Genomic DNA, 15924 nt, shown 5'->3' with positions numbered 1-15924 from the left:
AAAAGCCACAGTTGCACTATGTACTGTCTGCCCTTCACTATATCCAGTGGCAAATGCAGGAAGTCTAGAGGGGGGTTTCCAAATGCTTCAGTTTAGAGTGAGTGTGGCCAGTCCATGGAGAGGGCAGAATTAGCCAGCTTTAATGAGCATCATACAAAGTGTATTGTGTGTCGTAATTCCAGCATGTACAGGACCAGTGATCACAGTAAGCCATTTGATGCGTCGGTAGGCCATCCTGCCTGAGTTGAATGTATTTATTTTAGATATGGGCACCATTCCAGACTATTGGAGCAAGTCCGGGAGCCTGGAGGAGCAGCAGAAGAACCTAGCACTGCCCTAGATATATATCTACATATTGGGCTCTATAGCAGTGCATCCCTAACAGTGTGCTTTCCAGATTTCCTAGTTGGTGCACAAGTTATTTATTACTGGCTGATACATGTTAAAAGATCCACGGGTGGTGCTAATTATTTCATTTGTGATACTGAAAAGAACATGCAGCACTAGTAAAATTCTATTATATTACTATTTCTATTGTGGTCATGGTGTGGGCTGGGGTGGGGGGTTTCCAGGCAGCCAGAAACCCCCCTGTGTTTGCCTATGATATCCAAACTTATATATTTTATATATTCCTTAATTCTAGTCTGCTGTCTGTCCCATTTTCTCCTGGTGTATTGAGGCCTTCAATCTCGGACAGCAATCTGGTTGCTACAACAACTCTTACAGTCATTCCAAAATGTCAGCTTCAAGAGGGACAAGAAGGTAAGATGTAACATTTGATATGGCTAGAATTGGGTGCTTGACCAGTCAGGACATCTATAATATTTGTTGTTCGTCTTGTGCGTGTTCATTTTACGAGATTGGTGGAGTTAGGACATACTGTAACATTAGAATGTGAATGGCAAAATAATATATCGAAAACCCAGGGCTCTTCTCTGTAACCCAGGTGCATACGGTACTAAGGTAATTATTAAGTTGTAAGCCGGAAAGGAAAGAGGTAAGCATCACTGAACCGCTGTAGAAATCAGGGATCAGTCAGCTCAGGTGCATTGCCATACACCTGGTACTCATTCTGTGATAATATGTACAGTAACTTGGATAAGATACAAAACTTGATTTTTAGTGGTATATAACGTCGATGCTATTCCCATGTCAATAAAGAAGGTTAGTTTTATTATACCTCAAGTCTGGTGAGAGCACTTCATTTCTATCTGTGCACTTGTCTCTCTAGCAAAAGTTGATATTTACGACGTGCGTGTGGACCTGCAAATTATGTACAGTGCATCCGGAAAGTATTCACAGCGCTTCACTTTTTCCACATTTTGTAATGTTACAGCCTTATTCTGAAATGGAATAAATTAATATTTGTCCTCAAAATTCTACTCAAAATGACAATGTGCAAAACATTTTTTGGAGATTTATGCAAATTTTATAAAAAAAAAAAAAAAAACCTAAAGTCACATGTACATAAGCATTCACAGTGTTTGCTCAATACTTTGTTGATGCACCTTTGGCAATTACAGCCTCAAGTCTTTTTGTATATGATTCCACAAGCTTGGCACACCTATCTTTGGGCAGTTTCGCCCATTCCTCTCTGAAGCACCTCTCAAGCTCCATCAAGTTGGATGGGAAGAGTCGGTGCACAGCCATTTTCAGATCTCTCCAGAGATGTTCAATCGTATTCAAGTCTGGGCTCTGGCTGGGCCACTCAAGGACATTCACAGAGTTGTCCTGAAGCCACACCTTTGATATCTTGGCTGTTTGCTTCGGGTTGTTGTCCTGATAAAAGATGAACCGTCACCCCAGTCTGAGGTCAAGAGCGCTCTGGAGCAGGTTTTCATCCAGCATGTCTCTGTACATTGCTGCATTCATCTTTCCCTCTATCCTGACTAGTCTCCCAGCTCCTGCCACTAAAAATCATGATGCTGCCACCACTATGCTTCACTGTAGGGATGGTATTGGACTGGTAATGAGCGGTGCCTGGTTTCCTCCAAACATATAACGCCTGGCATTCACTCCAAAGAGTTCAATCTTTGTCTCTCATGGTCAGAGTCCTTCAGGTGCATTTTGGCAAACTCCCGGCGGGCTGCCATGTGCTTTTTACTAAGAAGTGGCTTCCGTCTGGCCACTCTACCATACAGGCCTGATTGGTGGATTGCTGCAGAGATGTTGTCCTCCTGGAATGTTCTCCTCTCTCCACAGAGGAATGCTGTAGCTCTGACAGAGTGACCATCAGGTTCTTGGTCACCTTCCTGACTAGCCACTGTGCTCATTGTGACCTTCAAAGCAGCAGATATTTTTCTGTACCATTTCCCAGTTTTGTGCCTTGAGACAATCCTGTCTCAGAAGTCTACAGACAATTCCTTGGGCTTAATGCTTGGTTTGTGCTCTGACATGCACTGTCAAGTGTGGGACCTTATATAGACAGGTGCATGCCTTTCAAAATCGTATCCAAACAACTGAATTTACCACAGGTGGACTCCAGTTAAGCTGTAGGAACATCTCAAGGATGATCAGTGGAAACAGGATGCACCTGAGCTCAATTTTGAGCTTCATGGCAAAGGCGGTGAATACTTATGTACGTGTGATTTTTTATTTTAATTTTTTTTATTACATTTGCAAAAATCTCAGAAAAACTTTACACGTTGTCATTATGGGGTATTGTGTGTAGAATTTTGAGGACAAAAATGAATTTATTCCATTTTGGAATAAGGCTGTAACATAACAAAATGTGGAAATAGTGAAGCATTGTGAATACTTTCCGGATGCACTGTATGTATGTTTGTGCGTATATAAACGGTTTCACATGTCCCATTAAGGCTTCTTTGACCCAAAATTTCACAAAACCTACTGAATTTGTGCCACTCAAACGAAATAAAGCAATGAAATTACGATCATTAAGGCTGACTCTTTAATAGATGTGTTCCTTGTGCGATACAGATATGGTATGCCATCAAACCCTGTGGTTAACTGCAGATTCAGAACACTCACAGAGTGAGATTGCTGTCACTCACAAATGGTGGAGCTGCTAATTCACAGTATTGTGTGCTCTTTGGAATACACACATGCAGTCTATGCAACTGCGGTCTGAACAGTTACGTGGCACACACATCCCACTCAGTGCCCACAATCTTCCCATTAGTTTACCCTTATTATAAGGGCACAGTTGTACCCTTATATTAAGGCTGCATCTAAAAAAAACCTGCAATTCTTCCATAGAGAATTCCGGGGGGGGGGGGGCCTGGTGTTTATGGGGCTACACCTCAAAAGTTATTGGGGTTACCGAGCTGAAGTTTGGCATGGACGTGTAGAACTGCCGCTTGGTGCTGCATGCCAAATTTCAGTGCATAAAAATAAAAAAAATAGGATTTGGGAGTAGTCTAATGTTCCAACTGTCACTTTTTCCTGACATTCTCAATTAGGACCACTTTTCTGCTGTTCTCTAATGGTTTTTTTTGGGAAGGCATAACTCAGGATGGGGGGCGAATTTAGAGTTGGGGTTTGTTTTAATAGTTAGCTACTGTGCCAGGGTACGTGCTTTTGGGGTTCAGGTAAATTAGAAAGTTACAGTTTTTAAACTATTACCTCAAGAATGCGCCATTGAATAGATAGGAAATTTCAACTTGTTGCGCAGCCACAGTAGGAACCTCCACCACTCACTTGGTGCACAAAGATGGCCATCGTTTGTTTGTTGTTTCACTATCCAATTTTAATATTGAGATGAAAACTTTGCCTGTAAACTACAGCCTTATCCCGCTGCCAGTCGCTGGGTCACTGCACTGTTTGGATAGGGCAGTTTACCTCAAGTCTCCAGTGTCCGGAGCAGAGATTTGTGCAGTAAGTAAAGTATGTAGAATGAAGAGGGAGCCGATTTGGGCTGCAGACACCTCACTTAGGGGGAGATTTAATAAAGCTTGGAGTAGTTTTAAAAATAAACACATATAACATGATGATTAATTGAGTTGAAAAAAGCTTTAATCTAACACTTTTCCTACTTTACATACACTTCTTTCATTTCAATGAATCATGTTATATGTATTGATTTTAAAAAAAACGAATAAAAGATATTTTTTATTTATTATGATGCTTTTGTGATACGAACATAGATGGAGCCCAGCTTTTTCCCGTAATCACCCGAGAGTGCACCCTTTAGTCTCACACATTTTTCTCTTTTTAACTAGTATATATTTTGTGAGTAGGGTAGCACCTCTTCCTGCACTCCAGTGATCCATCCGCTGACTCCCACCTTAGACTCGGGGTCAGCCTCAGCCCTCTGTACCTCAGCAGCTCTAGTTTCCCTCAGATCAGCTGCCTGTGTCAAAGTCCTAATCTCTGCAGACCAGACAGTAGCGCTGTTGGACACTGTTGGGCATGAGGTACCTCTCTGAAAAACCCGTTCTCACCACCAGTTCACAGCATCGCTCAGCCCTCACTAACTGTCACCAGTTTCCAACTGTCACTTCCCTACCACCTGACACTGATCATGTGACCTGCTCCTGTCCTCTTGACCAGCTGCAGAGGTTGCCGATATATGACATGCACATGCAGTGCAGAAGTGATGCACAGTGTCAGGTGTAATATCTCGCATAGCGGGGTATTACATATTGGTGTCTGTGATCTAGCATCTAAATCAACTATTCACATATGGAGCCCATGGACCCAGGGCCTGCCCGATCATTACTCTGACTACGCTGGTGCATAGAGTGATCGCTGTTAGAGGGCAAGGACTGCAAGGAACTCATGCTCCCTGCTGTCAGCAACACGCCGGACTCCGTGGGAGATTCGTGCTGGAGCTAGAAAGAGTGTGTGAAATGGGGCTGTGCTGCCCCCCTCCCCCAGGATCGCCCCTAGGTGCCACTGCGGGAAGAATATGTGAGAGACGTTTCCTTTTGGGGACTGTGGCAGCCAGAGGAGATGTGCTGTCATAACCTCCCTGAGGGACAGGGGAAGTGTGTCAATACTCAAGAGCACTGTTGCCAACTTTCAAATTAAAAACAAGCAACTGATTAGTGAAAAACAGGCCCAAACCAATCCAAACCCCCCCCCCCCCCCCAAAAAAAAAAGCCCAACTTAATGTGGGGGTACGGGGGTGGGAATAATTTAATGATAACCACAAACTTTATTATTTTTTGTTTATTTTATTAAAATACATATAAAGATTTATACATCTGCCTTTAATTTCTTTATCAGCAGTCCCTGGACTGGCCACACTCGGAAAACGAGGCGTACACGCCCCGTTTCTGGGAACGGCAGCCAACCCCACCCCCGCGCCGCCATCTAATGCCTCTGCCTGTCAATCAAGCAGAGGCATTCAAGGGTCTGCGTGCGGTTCAGCAGGACCCATTCTGCACACTCGCAGAATGGGTACTGCGCACGTGCAGATTCCCGATAATCGGAATCTGTATTCAACTGTTAGTCCTAATGCTAATCTATATTATTAAATAGCAATGTCTGGTACTGTATAAGAGGATAAAAGATACATTGGAAAATTGTATTTTTATTGATCATTTAAAATTATAGAACTACATATGCAGAGAGATGGATAAAAATAAATCAGTGGATGAAAGAGAGATGTAACATGTGTTTACGGTATCTGGCTGCTCAGTGTGATGCTGCTTAATGGATTTCTATTTTTTTCTGTTTCTCCAAGTCTCGTGTTATACACTGCAGTATATACACACTTCTGTGACTTTATGAACCAATCAGAAGTCACAACTCCTAACTGAACTCCACTGCAGTCTGCATGGTATCACTGCATGGTATCACTGCTCTATTGTTCACACACCCTGGAAGTAGCACAAGATAACAGAATTAGTACTGAATGATTCTGTCTGTAGTGCTGACGGGGCAATTTCTTACAAGAAAAAAAAAAGCAAGCCCAAAAACTAGCGACAAGCAACTAGGAAAAAAACGAGCCCAATTCCGCTTGTGATAAGCGGGCTTGGCAACTATGCTCAAGAGGTCTGTGACGTACTGAGGGGCTGGACAGTTACCTCCCTCTGCTGCTAGCCATCAGTCCTCTACAGAAGAGGAGTGACTAGAGGAGCTGTCTTGCTGGCTGTAGTTAGCAGTATGTGCTAAGTCCTCCTGTTAACCACAATCACACAGCAGCCTGTCATTACAGGTGTATAAAGTGTTAGGATTTGGGAGATGCGTGATTGTGTGTATCAGATCCAGGCTGGGACCAATTTGTAATGTGCCTCAACAAGACACCACCCCTAAACGCTGTCCTCCCGTCACTCACTCTGCGATGGCTTACTTTCTGCGTGAATGATTGCAGAGCGATCACAATGCTAACTCACGCACGCACCCTGCAAAGTATATGCATGTGCAGTATGCACCATCGACAGATCTGTGTACACTGTGCCTAATTCATCATGAATCGCAATTGCAGCAAAGTCCAGCATGGCATTTTGCTGTCAACTTGATGTGAAGCCGATATAAGGGCTAACCATTTTGTTAAATAAAACTGATGTGCAGAACAGTGACCTTTTCTTACCTTGTTTTTTACTTCCTAATTATCCACAACCGTGTAGAAGAGTGCTCCAAAGATCCCCGTACTGATAGTATACAACAAGGATCACAGATCAACAACCGACAAAAGATTGATAAAGAGGTACCTTTTATAAATGTTTTATTATGTGATGAACAACGTATTTAGCAAACTTTTTGTTCTCCAAGTGACTGCTATTGTCTTTTCTCTGCAAAACAAAGGTTTTTCTTCTTTTTGTTACTGTGTCTATTTCAGCAGGTTATGGTTTCTCTTTGTATGGAGATTAGCATGATCAGCAGTAGTTATGTTTAGGCTCAATTTTACTGTATTTCCTCCGATTTTATTGCAGGCAGCATCTGGACCTCGCCAACATCAGAAACGTAAGCATATAAGTATATGATCCTGTCTTTTGTTTTTGTATTTTTTTGAAAATGTGTTTATGTATTTAACTGTGTGCGCTTGTGTGTGAGTGTGTGTGTTACATATCAGCCTGTGCCTTTAGATCACTGCAGTTTTCGGTAGAGGAGGACATCCTGAGTGAACTTGCTTAAACATAAATTTCAAGTCATAGACTCCACGGCCTGCTTGGTAGGCACCATGTATGCTCTCCATGGCCATGGAGAGCTTCAAACATTGCCAAAAACCTAATCCTTGGCAAACTACACAAGTTGAATACTAGACCTTGAAGTACACCTGCAGCCTTTATTTTTTTACATGGACCTCGTCTATAAGCTGAATAACTAAGCAAATTAGGAGTAAATGACAGTGCAGGCAGGCATATTCTCATACCTTTTGGAATAGGCAATATCAGGAGCAGGGGCGTCTTAAGAGAGGAGGGGGCCCGTGCGGGGCCCCCTCCTCTCTCCCCGGTGGCCGGCAGCCGACTGACGTGGCTGGCCAGCCACCGGAGCATTAGTAGACTCCATTGCGCAGAACGCAGGTAAAATGGCCGCGGTGGCCATTTTCCAGCGTTCTGTTCATGCGCAGTAGACTCTGGGCACTAGAGTGTGCCCGGAGTCTACTGTGCATGCGCAGAACACCGGAAAAATGGCTGTGGCGGCCATTTTCCGGGGTTCTGAGCAGCGCTGACACCCGACGCGGGACCACGGACAGGTGACTTTAAAATAATATGGGTGCAGGGTGTGTGGCGCGGAGCCCCCCTGGACCCGGGTGCCCGTGTGTCCCGCACACACTGCACCCATTATAGATATGCCCCTGATCAGGAGCAGAGTGACTTACAAAACAGAAATCAGTATAGCTTCCAAAATCAACTGAGTTTCAGAAATCACAGCAGGACAGAGGGGGGGGGGGGGATTCAGCTGTGGACAGATATGCTATCGCAGCTGCTAACATAGCTGTAATTAAAGCGATAGCTGTATTATGGTAATGTGGAAGGAGCTGTCATGCTATCTGCATGCATTACTGAACTGAACTGCTCATGAGCTTGCCAGGCACTGTGACAGTGTGTGTATGAAGCCAGACCCTCAGCCCCAGAAACTGTGTAATTTAAGAATACCCCAGTTTATGGGATTGTGAGACAGTGTGTGGCACTGATGAAAATCTACAGTAATCCTGGTCAAACTACACCACCATTCCAAATTTGGTGGAGTTAGGTACACAACTCTAGCCGTGCCTAAAGGACAAACAGACAGACACACTTTCTTGCTTATTATGTATACAGTACAAAAAACAACACTCACTACTCACAGGTCCAAAGTAAAGCATAAAGTGCCTTTCAACATAGAAACATGCAGAGGTGCTGGTCGGTCCTAGAACAGAATGAGGCAGCACTACAGGACTTAGAGAAATGGTAATATTGTATTCATAGGGTGAATACATAAATGCATTATGGGAAGATAAAAATGCCCACTATAATGTATTCTTTCTATCAAAATATAAGCCCAACAACTGTGCCCAACCTCATTCATGCTCTTGTGGCTGAATAGATACAATCTCTGCAGGGATTATCCAAAATCTAGTGTATAGCCTTGTGATAAAAGTGTAAATTGCTGTATGTAGCAGCAAACTGGGGACCTAATCCAAATTAATTTCCATGGCATCTAGAATGAGATGTTCAACCAGCACATGTAGGTGTGTTACTAAGGTATCCACATATTTTGCCAATAATATACAGGTGTTGCATAATTCTTACTTGCTATGGACATCACCACTTTTTTTCTTTTTTTCCCATTTTGTTTTTATAAATGTCCCCATTCATTGTTTATTGTAGATTTTACATTTGGACTACACATTCTACAAACCGCTCTAACAATCATTAAATTTTACTGTATATACACTGAAGTGCCAAAAGTCATGGGATAGATGCCTAGTAACATGTAGGACCCACTCTAGCCCGATGCAGTATAGCAACTCGATGTGACATCGAATCCACAAGTGGACAGAAGACCTCTGAAGAGATGTTGGCCCATTCCATCTGGATTGCTTCCCACAGCTCCCTGATATGTGCAAGTACAGGATCTTGGGTTAGAATTGACCTCTCCAACACATCCCATAAATGCTCAATTGAGTTAATGTCGGGCGAATGTGGTAGCCACATTATTCGTCATAGCTCTCCAGAATGCTTCTCAAACCAATTCTGGACAACTAGGGATCGATGACACACTGTATTTTCAAGCTGGAATATTCCATCATTGTGGGGGGTACATAAAATCCATGAAGGGCTGCAAATGGTCATCATGCAATGCAGTGTAGCACTTACCGGTCAATGACTTGTTCAGGAGGACCAGTGGACTAAACCCATGCCATGTGAACATACCTCACACCATAATGGAACTACCACCAGCCTGCACGGTTGGGGTCCATGGCCAGGTGGTCTGCACCACACCTGGAACCTACCATCAGCCTGATACAACTGGAACTGTGACTCATTGGACCACATCACCATTAGCAATGTCACCAGCTCAGGTGTGGTGCTTGTATGACATTGTAGTATTTACATGGGCACTCTGGTGGGTCTTTTGGTCCCATATCCCATGAAAGCTAAAGAACACTGCACTGACCTGCTGGATATATGCGACTGGTACCTCCTGCATTGAATGTGGATGTCATTTAAGTCAATGTAGCTTGTCTGTTACCACTGACTATTCTGGCCAGAGGCCGCTGGCCTTGATCATTAAGCACCCGTGGTCGGTCACTGCGCTTTCCGCAGTAGGTGGTAATGCTTCCATGAGGTTTTGTAAGCACACACGTGACACCATAGGTCAAGGAATGTCCCATCTGTCGGACACCCACTATCATGCCCCGTCCGAGTGCCGATAATTCATGTTGCCTTGCCATGAGCAGCCTAGCCCCTGTTCAAACTGACTCGCAAGATGTCAGATTACAACTAATGCAGGCCTAGCTATTTCCAAGACATCACAGTACGGTGCAGTACAGTACGGTGACGCCACCTACCATTAACTTTACATACTGCTATCCCATGACTTTTGTCACTTCTGTGTATTTGGACACTTTAACAATTTTCATAATTTTGGCTCTGTATGCCACAAAAATGGATTTCAAATTGAACAATGGAGATGCATGAGACATTTAGTAATTGCAACCATTTTTATACACAGTGTCCTATTTCAGGGACTCAAATGTGACAAAAAATAACATAATTAATAATAAATAAAATGTTAATTTCTACTACAGGGTCCATAGGGGTCCACAGGGTGACCTTGGGGTATAGCTGGATCCTGGATCCTCGGGCACCACAGAGTTAAAGCTTTTAGCTGCTCCCAGGATGCACATGGGTCCATCCTCCTCTATACACCGCCCCCGAGCCACAGGCACCTCAGTTTAAGATGGTGCCCGGCCGGAGTCGGGTCACCCTGCGGGGGGGGGCTGCGGGAGCAGCCCCCTAAAGCTTTTTATTTTTTTAACTTAGTTAAATGTATTTTTTATTTAGACTACAGTTTTTTTTCTCCAGAGCGGCAGCGATGGGCTGTCTGTGCAGACGCCCACGCTGCTGCTCCATCTCCCTGCTGGCGCCGCGACGCCAGTACTGAACTGGAGATCGCGGCAGGGGAAGCCAGAGTCTGTACTAGCCGGACTCTGGTTTCTCCCGGGACTGCTGCCGGAGACGCCGGGGAGATCAAGGTAAGCCGCGCACCGCTGATTAGCAGCGGTGCGCGGGTTCCTTTTAAATGCAGTCCCATGCCCCCGGTCTAGGGGACAGACCAGGGGGCGCTAGCGGTCGCGGCGGGCTCCCCCTCCATTGGAGGCATACCCCGCCAGACCACTAGACCACCAGGGTGAATAACGCGGCAAGCGGGATGCCGGCAACCAGAGGGTTAATATGCTAGCCAGGGGGAGGAAGCCTTCCCTGTCTAGCGGCTCCTCCCCTCAGCTCAGCGCGCCTTTCAGCTAGTAGTCTGGCGTCGCTGAGCTGCAGATACTCGGCCACTCCTCCTCTGAGGTCTCCAGCAGCCATTTTCTCCAGTGGCAGCGCAGATACTCTTAGGGAGCACGCGGACCGGTCCCCCTGTGTACCTCTCCCCTGCAAAAGGACAGTGTACACAGCACTATAGCCCTTCCAGACACTGAATCTGGGCAGGTTGATTGTAGTGGAAAGGTGCAGTGAGTATATCTTCCTGCATGGTATGTGACTTTTGCTAGTGCTGCCTGTCTGTGCTAATTTCTACTTACTGTCAGCCTATACCTATCCCTTTCCTTCTCCTACAAGCCCTACAGGTGTGCGGGGGAAGGGTGTTTCTACTGACCTCACTTATATAGATCACCTATTTGTGAGGTCCGTCACATACAGTTGTGTGCTACACAGGGCCATATTGTGGGCTGTTGTCCAGCACACTGGTGAGTGCGCACGTTTTCTTCCTATGTCATAACTGTATATTTAATTATATAGTCTGTCATGTCCGAGGAGGAGATTGAGCACTCCCTGGTTCCGGCATTGTTCTCCTGCAGGCGCTGTTCTGCAGGAGTGGATAGGGAGGATTTGTCACAGGACGGCCTGTGCGGACGGTGCCAGGCGGTCCCTGGTACGTCTAAACCTCCTATGTCGCAGGAGCCACCATGGGCGATGTTTTCCCAGGTGCTGGTGTCCATCGCGGACCGTCTGTCGGTCCCGACTGCCGTCCCTACTAGGGCGTTGCCCCAGCCTACCATCCCCCATTCCCCGGGTGTCCCACAATTATTGCAGACTCCCCCGGGGTCTCAGCCTGTTGGTCCCTATGCGGGGTTGCCAATGTATATACAGTCCACCCATGTGGCGCAGCAGGCTGTGGTGCCGTTTCAGGCTCCTGTGGCAGCTCCTCCACCCTGGGTGGATGCGCTTTCCCACACTGTCCAAGATTTGGCGGCAGCATCTTCGGCTTTTCAGTCGATGTTGCGCAGTGACGTGTCCTCCAGGGCATCTAAACGTACAGTTATGGTGCAGGCTGCGCATTTTCGGACTCTGTGTGGTCCTCGGATGATGGTGAGGTGCAAGATGACTCAGCCTCAGATGCCTCAGTCCAGGAGGTAGACACTAAGTCTTCCATCAATGTGCGGGCTCTGGTTAGGGCGGTGCGGGCCATTCTTCTGATTGAGGATGAGGTACCCGCTCCCAAGTCGAGATATCCTAGTTTTAAAAAAGCTATGGTTACTTCTGCAGCGTTCCCCTTGTCTGATCAGTTGACGGATCACATGGCGGTGGCCTGGCAGACGCCCAGTAAGCGATTCCTGCCACAGAAGCGGTTGGCGTCCAATTATCCGTTTCCGGAGGCACATTGTAAGAAATGGGAAACTCCGCCTGCGGTCGATTCCCATGTAACACGCCTCATCAGGAGTGCTACTTTGCCATTGCCGTCTATATCCTCACTGAAGGATCCTACGGACAGGAAGGTGGAGACTTGTCTAAAGTCTATTTACTCTCTCTCAGGGGCTGTAGCCCGGCCGTCCATGGCCATCTCCTGGGTGGCCAAGGCCATTGAGGGTTGGGCCAACGCCTTGGAGGATAGGTTTACGGATGAAGCTCCGGATGTCCAGAGGGCATTGTTAGGACAGATGAGAGATGCCGCTTCCTACATTGGAGAAGCATCTTTGGATGCTAGCCTGCTGACCTCTAGGGTTTCGGCGGCAGCAGTGTCTGCTCACAGATCCTTGTGGTTGAGGTCTTGGAGAGCAGACGCTGATTCAAAGAAAGGCTTGGAGGCCTTACCTTTTAATGGAGAGTTACTATTTGGTCCGGACCTGGACAAAATAGTAGATACCCTGGCAAAATCCAAGTCAGCCTTCCTCCCTTCAGCTACGACACCTGCTAAGGTCCGGAGCTTGGCCTTTCGCTCCTTTCGGGTTCAGGGCAAGGCAAACGGTCAGTCCTTCCCGAGGCAGTCCGCAACCAAGACCGCCTCAAAGCCAAAGAAGCAAGCCTGGAGTGCTAGCCGCCCTTCTTCCAAGCAAGAAGATAAGCCTTCTGCATGATGGGACGGGCCTCCCTCTGGGGGTCCCCAGAGTGGGAGGCCGACTTCTTCAATTCGCCCAGTGCTGGCACAATACCACCACGGATGCCTGGGTGCGAGAAGTGGTCTCCCAGGGGTACGCCCTGTCTTTTCGGCACAGGCCGCCTCGCCAGTTTTTTTGCACGAGTCCTTCTCAGGACAAAACCAAGGCCTTGCAGGTTCAGGAAGCCATAGAGGCCTTGCTGATGGTGGGGGTCATTATACCCGTACCACAATCTCAACGTGGGATGGGGTATTACTCTACGCTGTTTCTGGTGCAGAAACCCAATGGCTCTCATCGCCCCATCCTCAATTTGAAGTCCCTGAACAGGTTTCTCAGGGTTCCCAAATTCAGGATGGAACCTTTGCGTTCCATCATTCTGGCGATGGAACCAGGGGATTGTATGGTCTCCCTGGATATCCAGGACGCCTACCTCCATGTGCCTATAGCAACATCGCACCAACGGTTTCTGCGGTTTGCTATTCTCCACAACCACTACCAATTCAGGGCTCTACCCTTTGGCCTCTCCACGGCACCAAGGGTATTTACCAAGGTGATGGCGGTCATGGCGGCTCACCTTCGGAGCCAGGGGATACGGTTGCTACCGTATCTAGACGACCTCCTCTTGCTGGCAAGCTTCCCGGAGGTACTGATCCAGCATCTCCACCTGACGGTCACTTGTCTACAGGCGCATGGGTGGTTGATCAACTGGAAGAAGTCCTCCCTCATCCCATCACAGCGGATGGTTCATTTGGGGACCCTGCTGGACTCTCGTCAGCAACGGATTTTCCTGACTCCAGAGAAGGTCCCCTCCTTACAGCTGCGAATTCACAGTTGTCTGAGCAGTGGCAGAGTGTCGGTGCACTCAGCAATGAGAGTTTTGGGGTCCATGGTGTCGGCATTCGACATGGTGGAGTTTGCCCAGTTCCAATCCAGGCCCCTGCAGAGGCTGATTATTTCGGAATGGAACGGATTGCCACACAGGATCCACTCTCAGATGCTGGTGTTGTCCTCGGAGGTGCGTCTGTCCCTGGCCTGGTGGCTACAGACTGCTCATCTCCTCGAGGGGCGCCCCTTTTGGATCCCGGAATGGGTTCTGCTCACGACAGATGCCAGTCTCCGGGGTTGGGGGGCGGTGATAGGCTCCTTGTCACTTCAGGGTCGTTGGTCGGCGGAGGAAGCGATTCTTCCCATCAACATCCTGGAACTGCGGGCAGTGTACAGAGCCCTGCAGTCGTCCGGCACCGCTCTTCACGGAAGGGCCGTTCAGGTGCAGTCAGACAACGCCACCACGGTGGCGTACATCAATCACCAGGGAGGGACTCGCAGTCGAGCTGTGATGTCGGAGGTGTCCCGCATCCTGGCTTGGGCAGACCGCTATCTTCCAGCTCTCTTGTCAGTCTTCATCCCGGGAGTCCTCAATTGGGAGGCAGAACTTCCTCAGCCGTTACGACGTGCATCCCGGGGAATGGTCGCTTCATCCAGAGGTATTCCAACTACTCGTGGACAAGTGGGGGCTGCCAGAGCTGGACCTGATGGCGTCCCGTCACAATCACAAGCTGCCCGTGTACGGGTCAAGGACAAGGGACGCAGGCGCAAGTCTAATAGACGCGCTGTCAGTGAAATGGCTGTTTCACCTGGCTTACTTGTTCCCTCCGATATCTCTGCTGCCTCGGGTCCTGCGCAAGTTCAAGCAGGACGGAGGCACACTGATCCTGGTGGCCCCAGCGTGGCCCAGAAGGCCGTGGTACTCCGATCTGTGGATCCTGTCCATCGACGCTCCGTACCTCCTACCTCAACGGCTGGACCTGTTGTCTCAGGGGCCCTGTCTTCACCCGGATCTGGGTCGACTATCTTTGACAGCGTGGCTCTTGAGACAGCCGTCCTGAGGTCTCGGGGCTTTTCTAGCTCCGTTATTACCACCATGCTGAGGGCGCGCAAGCCTGCTTCCGCGAGGATCTGCCACAGAGTGTGGCACACTTACTTTCAGTGGTGCGAGGCCAGAAAATATGATCCCCAGGTGTTCCGGGTTTCGTGTATTCTTGCTTTCCTTCAGTCGGGTTTGGATTTTGGATTACGTCTTTCCTCACTGAAGGTGCACGTGTCTGCTCTGTCGGTGTGGTTCCAGCGCAGGATTGCTGCAATGCCGGACGTACACACCTTTTTCCAGGGTGTTTTAAGAATCCAGCCTCCCTTTGTGCCACCTGTGGCCCCGTTGGATTTGGCGGTGGTTCTTCGGGCCTTACAGGGTCCTCCTTTTGAGCCCTTGGAGTCAGTGGAGCTCAAGTGGCTAACTTTTAAGACGGTTTTCCTCTTGGCAATTGCTTCTGCCAGGAGGGTTTCGAATTTGGGGGTGCTTTCCTGTCGTCCCCCTTTTCTGGTTTTTCATCAGGACAGAGCGGTGCTTAGCACTCGTCCTGATTTCCTGCCTAAGGTGGTTTCCAGGTTCCACATTAATCAGGAAATTGTTGTACCAGCCTTTCAGTCGCCTGATATTTCGGCTGGGGAGGCTTCCTTAGATGTTGTCCGTTCACTCCAGGTTTATGTGGACCGGACTAGTTCTGTGAGGAAGTCGGATTCTTTGTTTATCCTCTTTGTTGGCAGCCAACCCCTTTTGTGAAAACCAAACAGGCTTCGTTCTGTTATTATTGAGGCTTATATGCAGGAGGGTTTACCTGTTCCAGCCTCTGTTAAGGCTCATTCCACTCGGTCTGTGGGCCCTTCTTGGGCTGCTAGCCGTGGCGCCTCTGCTGTTCAGCTGTGTAAGGCAGCCACCTGGTCTTCCATTCAGACCTTTTTGAGGTTCTATGCGTTTGACACCTTTGCCTCTCAGGATGCATCCTTTGGGCGCCGGGTTCTCCTATCAGCACAGGAGCATCCCCGCCCTTAGTTGGACTGCTTTGGGACATCCCCAAGGTCACCCTGTGGACCCCTATGTACCCTGAAGTAGAAAACAAGAGATATGGTAAGAACTTACCTTTGTTATCTCT

The 15924-nt window shown here is 47.8% G+C and overlaps 1 protein-coding gene across 3 annotated transcripts in view; it reads left to right on the top strand.

The window, feature by feature from the left end:
* CNKSR1 (connector enhancer of kinase suppressor of Ras 1) overlaps positions 1–15924 on the top strand; it is a 104178-nt gene that overhangs the window by 52723 nt on the left and 35531 nt on the right. For all 3 annotated transcript variants that reach the window (XM_088442087.1, XM_088442086.1, XM_088442085.1), the window contains 3 exons: positions 644–762; positions 6537–6616; positions 6843–6873. In XM_088442087.1, the coding sequence (XP_088298213.1) occupies positions 644–762; positions 6537–6616; positions 6843–6873 (230 nt within the window). The remainder of the gene's footprint in view (positions 1–643; positions 763–6536; positions 6617–6842; positions 6874–15924) is intronic.

Source organism: Taudactylus pleione, unplaced genomic scaffold (genome assembly GCF_031769625.1).
Source record: "Taudactylus pleione unplaced genomic scaffold, aTauple2 ptg000305l, whole genome shotgun sequence".
NCBI classification, from domain to species: domain Eukaryota; kingdom Metazoa; phylum Chordata; class Amphibia; order Anura; family Myobatrachidae; genus Taudactylus; species Taudactylus pleione.
The sequence above is the reverse complement of the archived record's forward strand: the minus strand, read 5'-3'. Positions and strand labels throughout refer to the sequence as shown.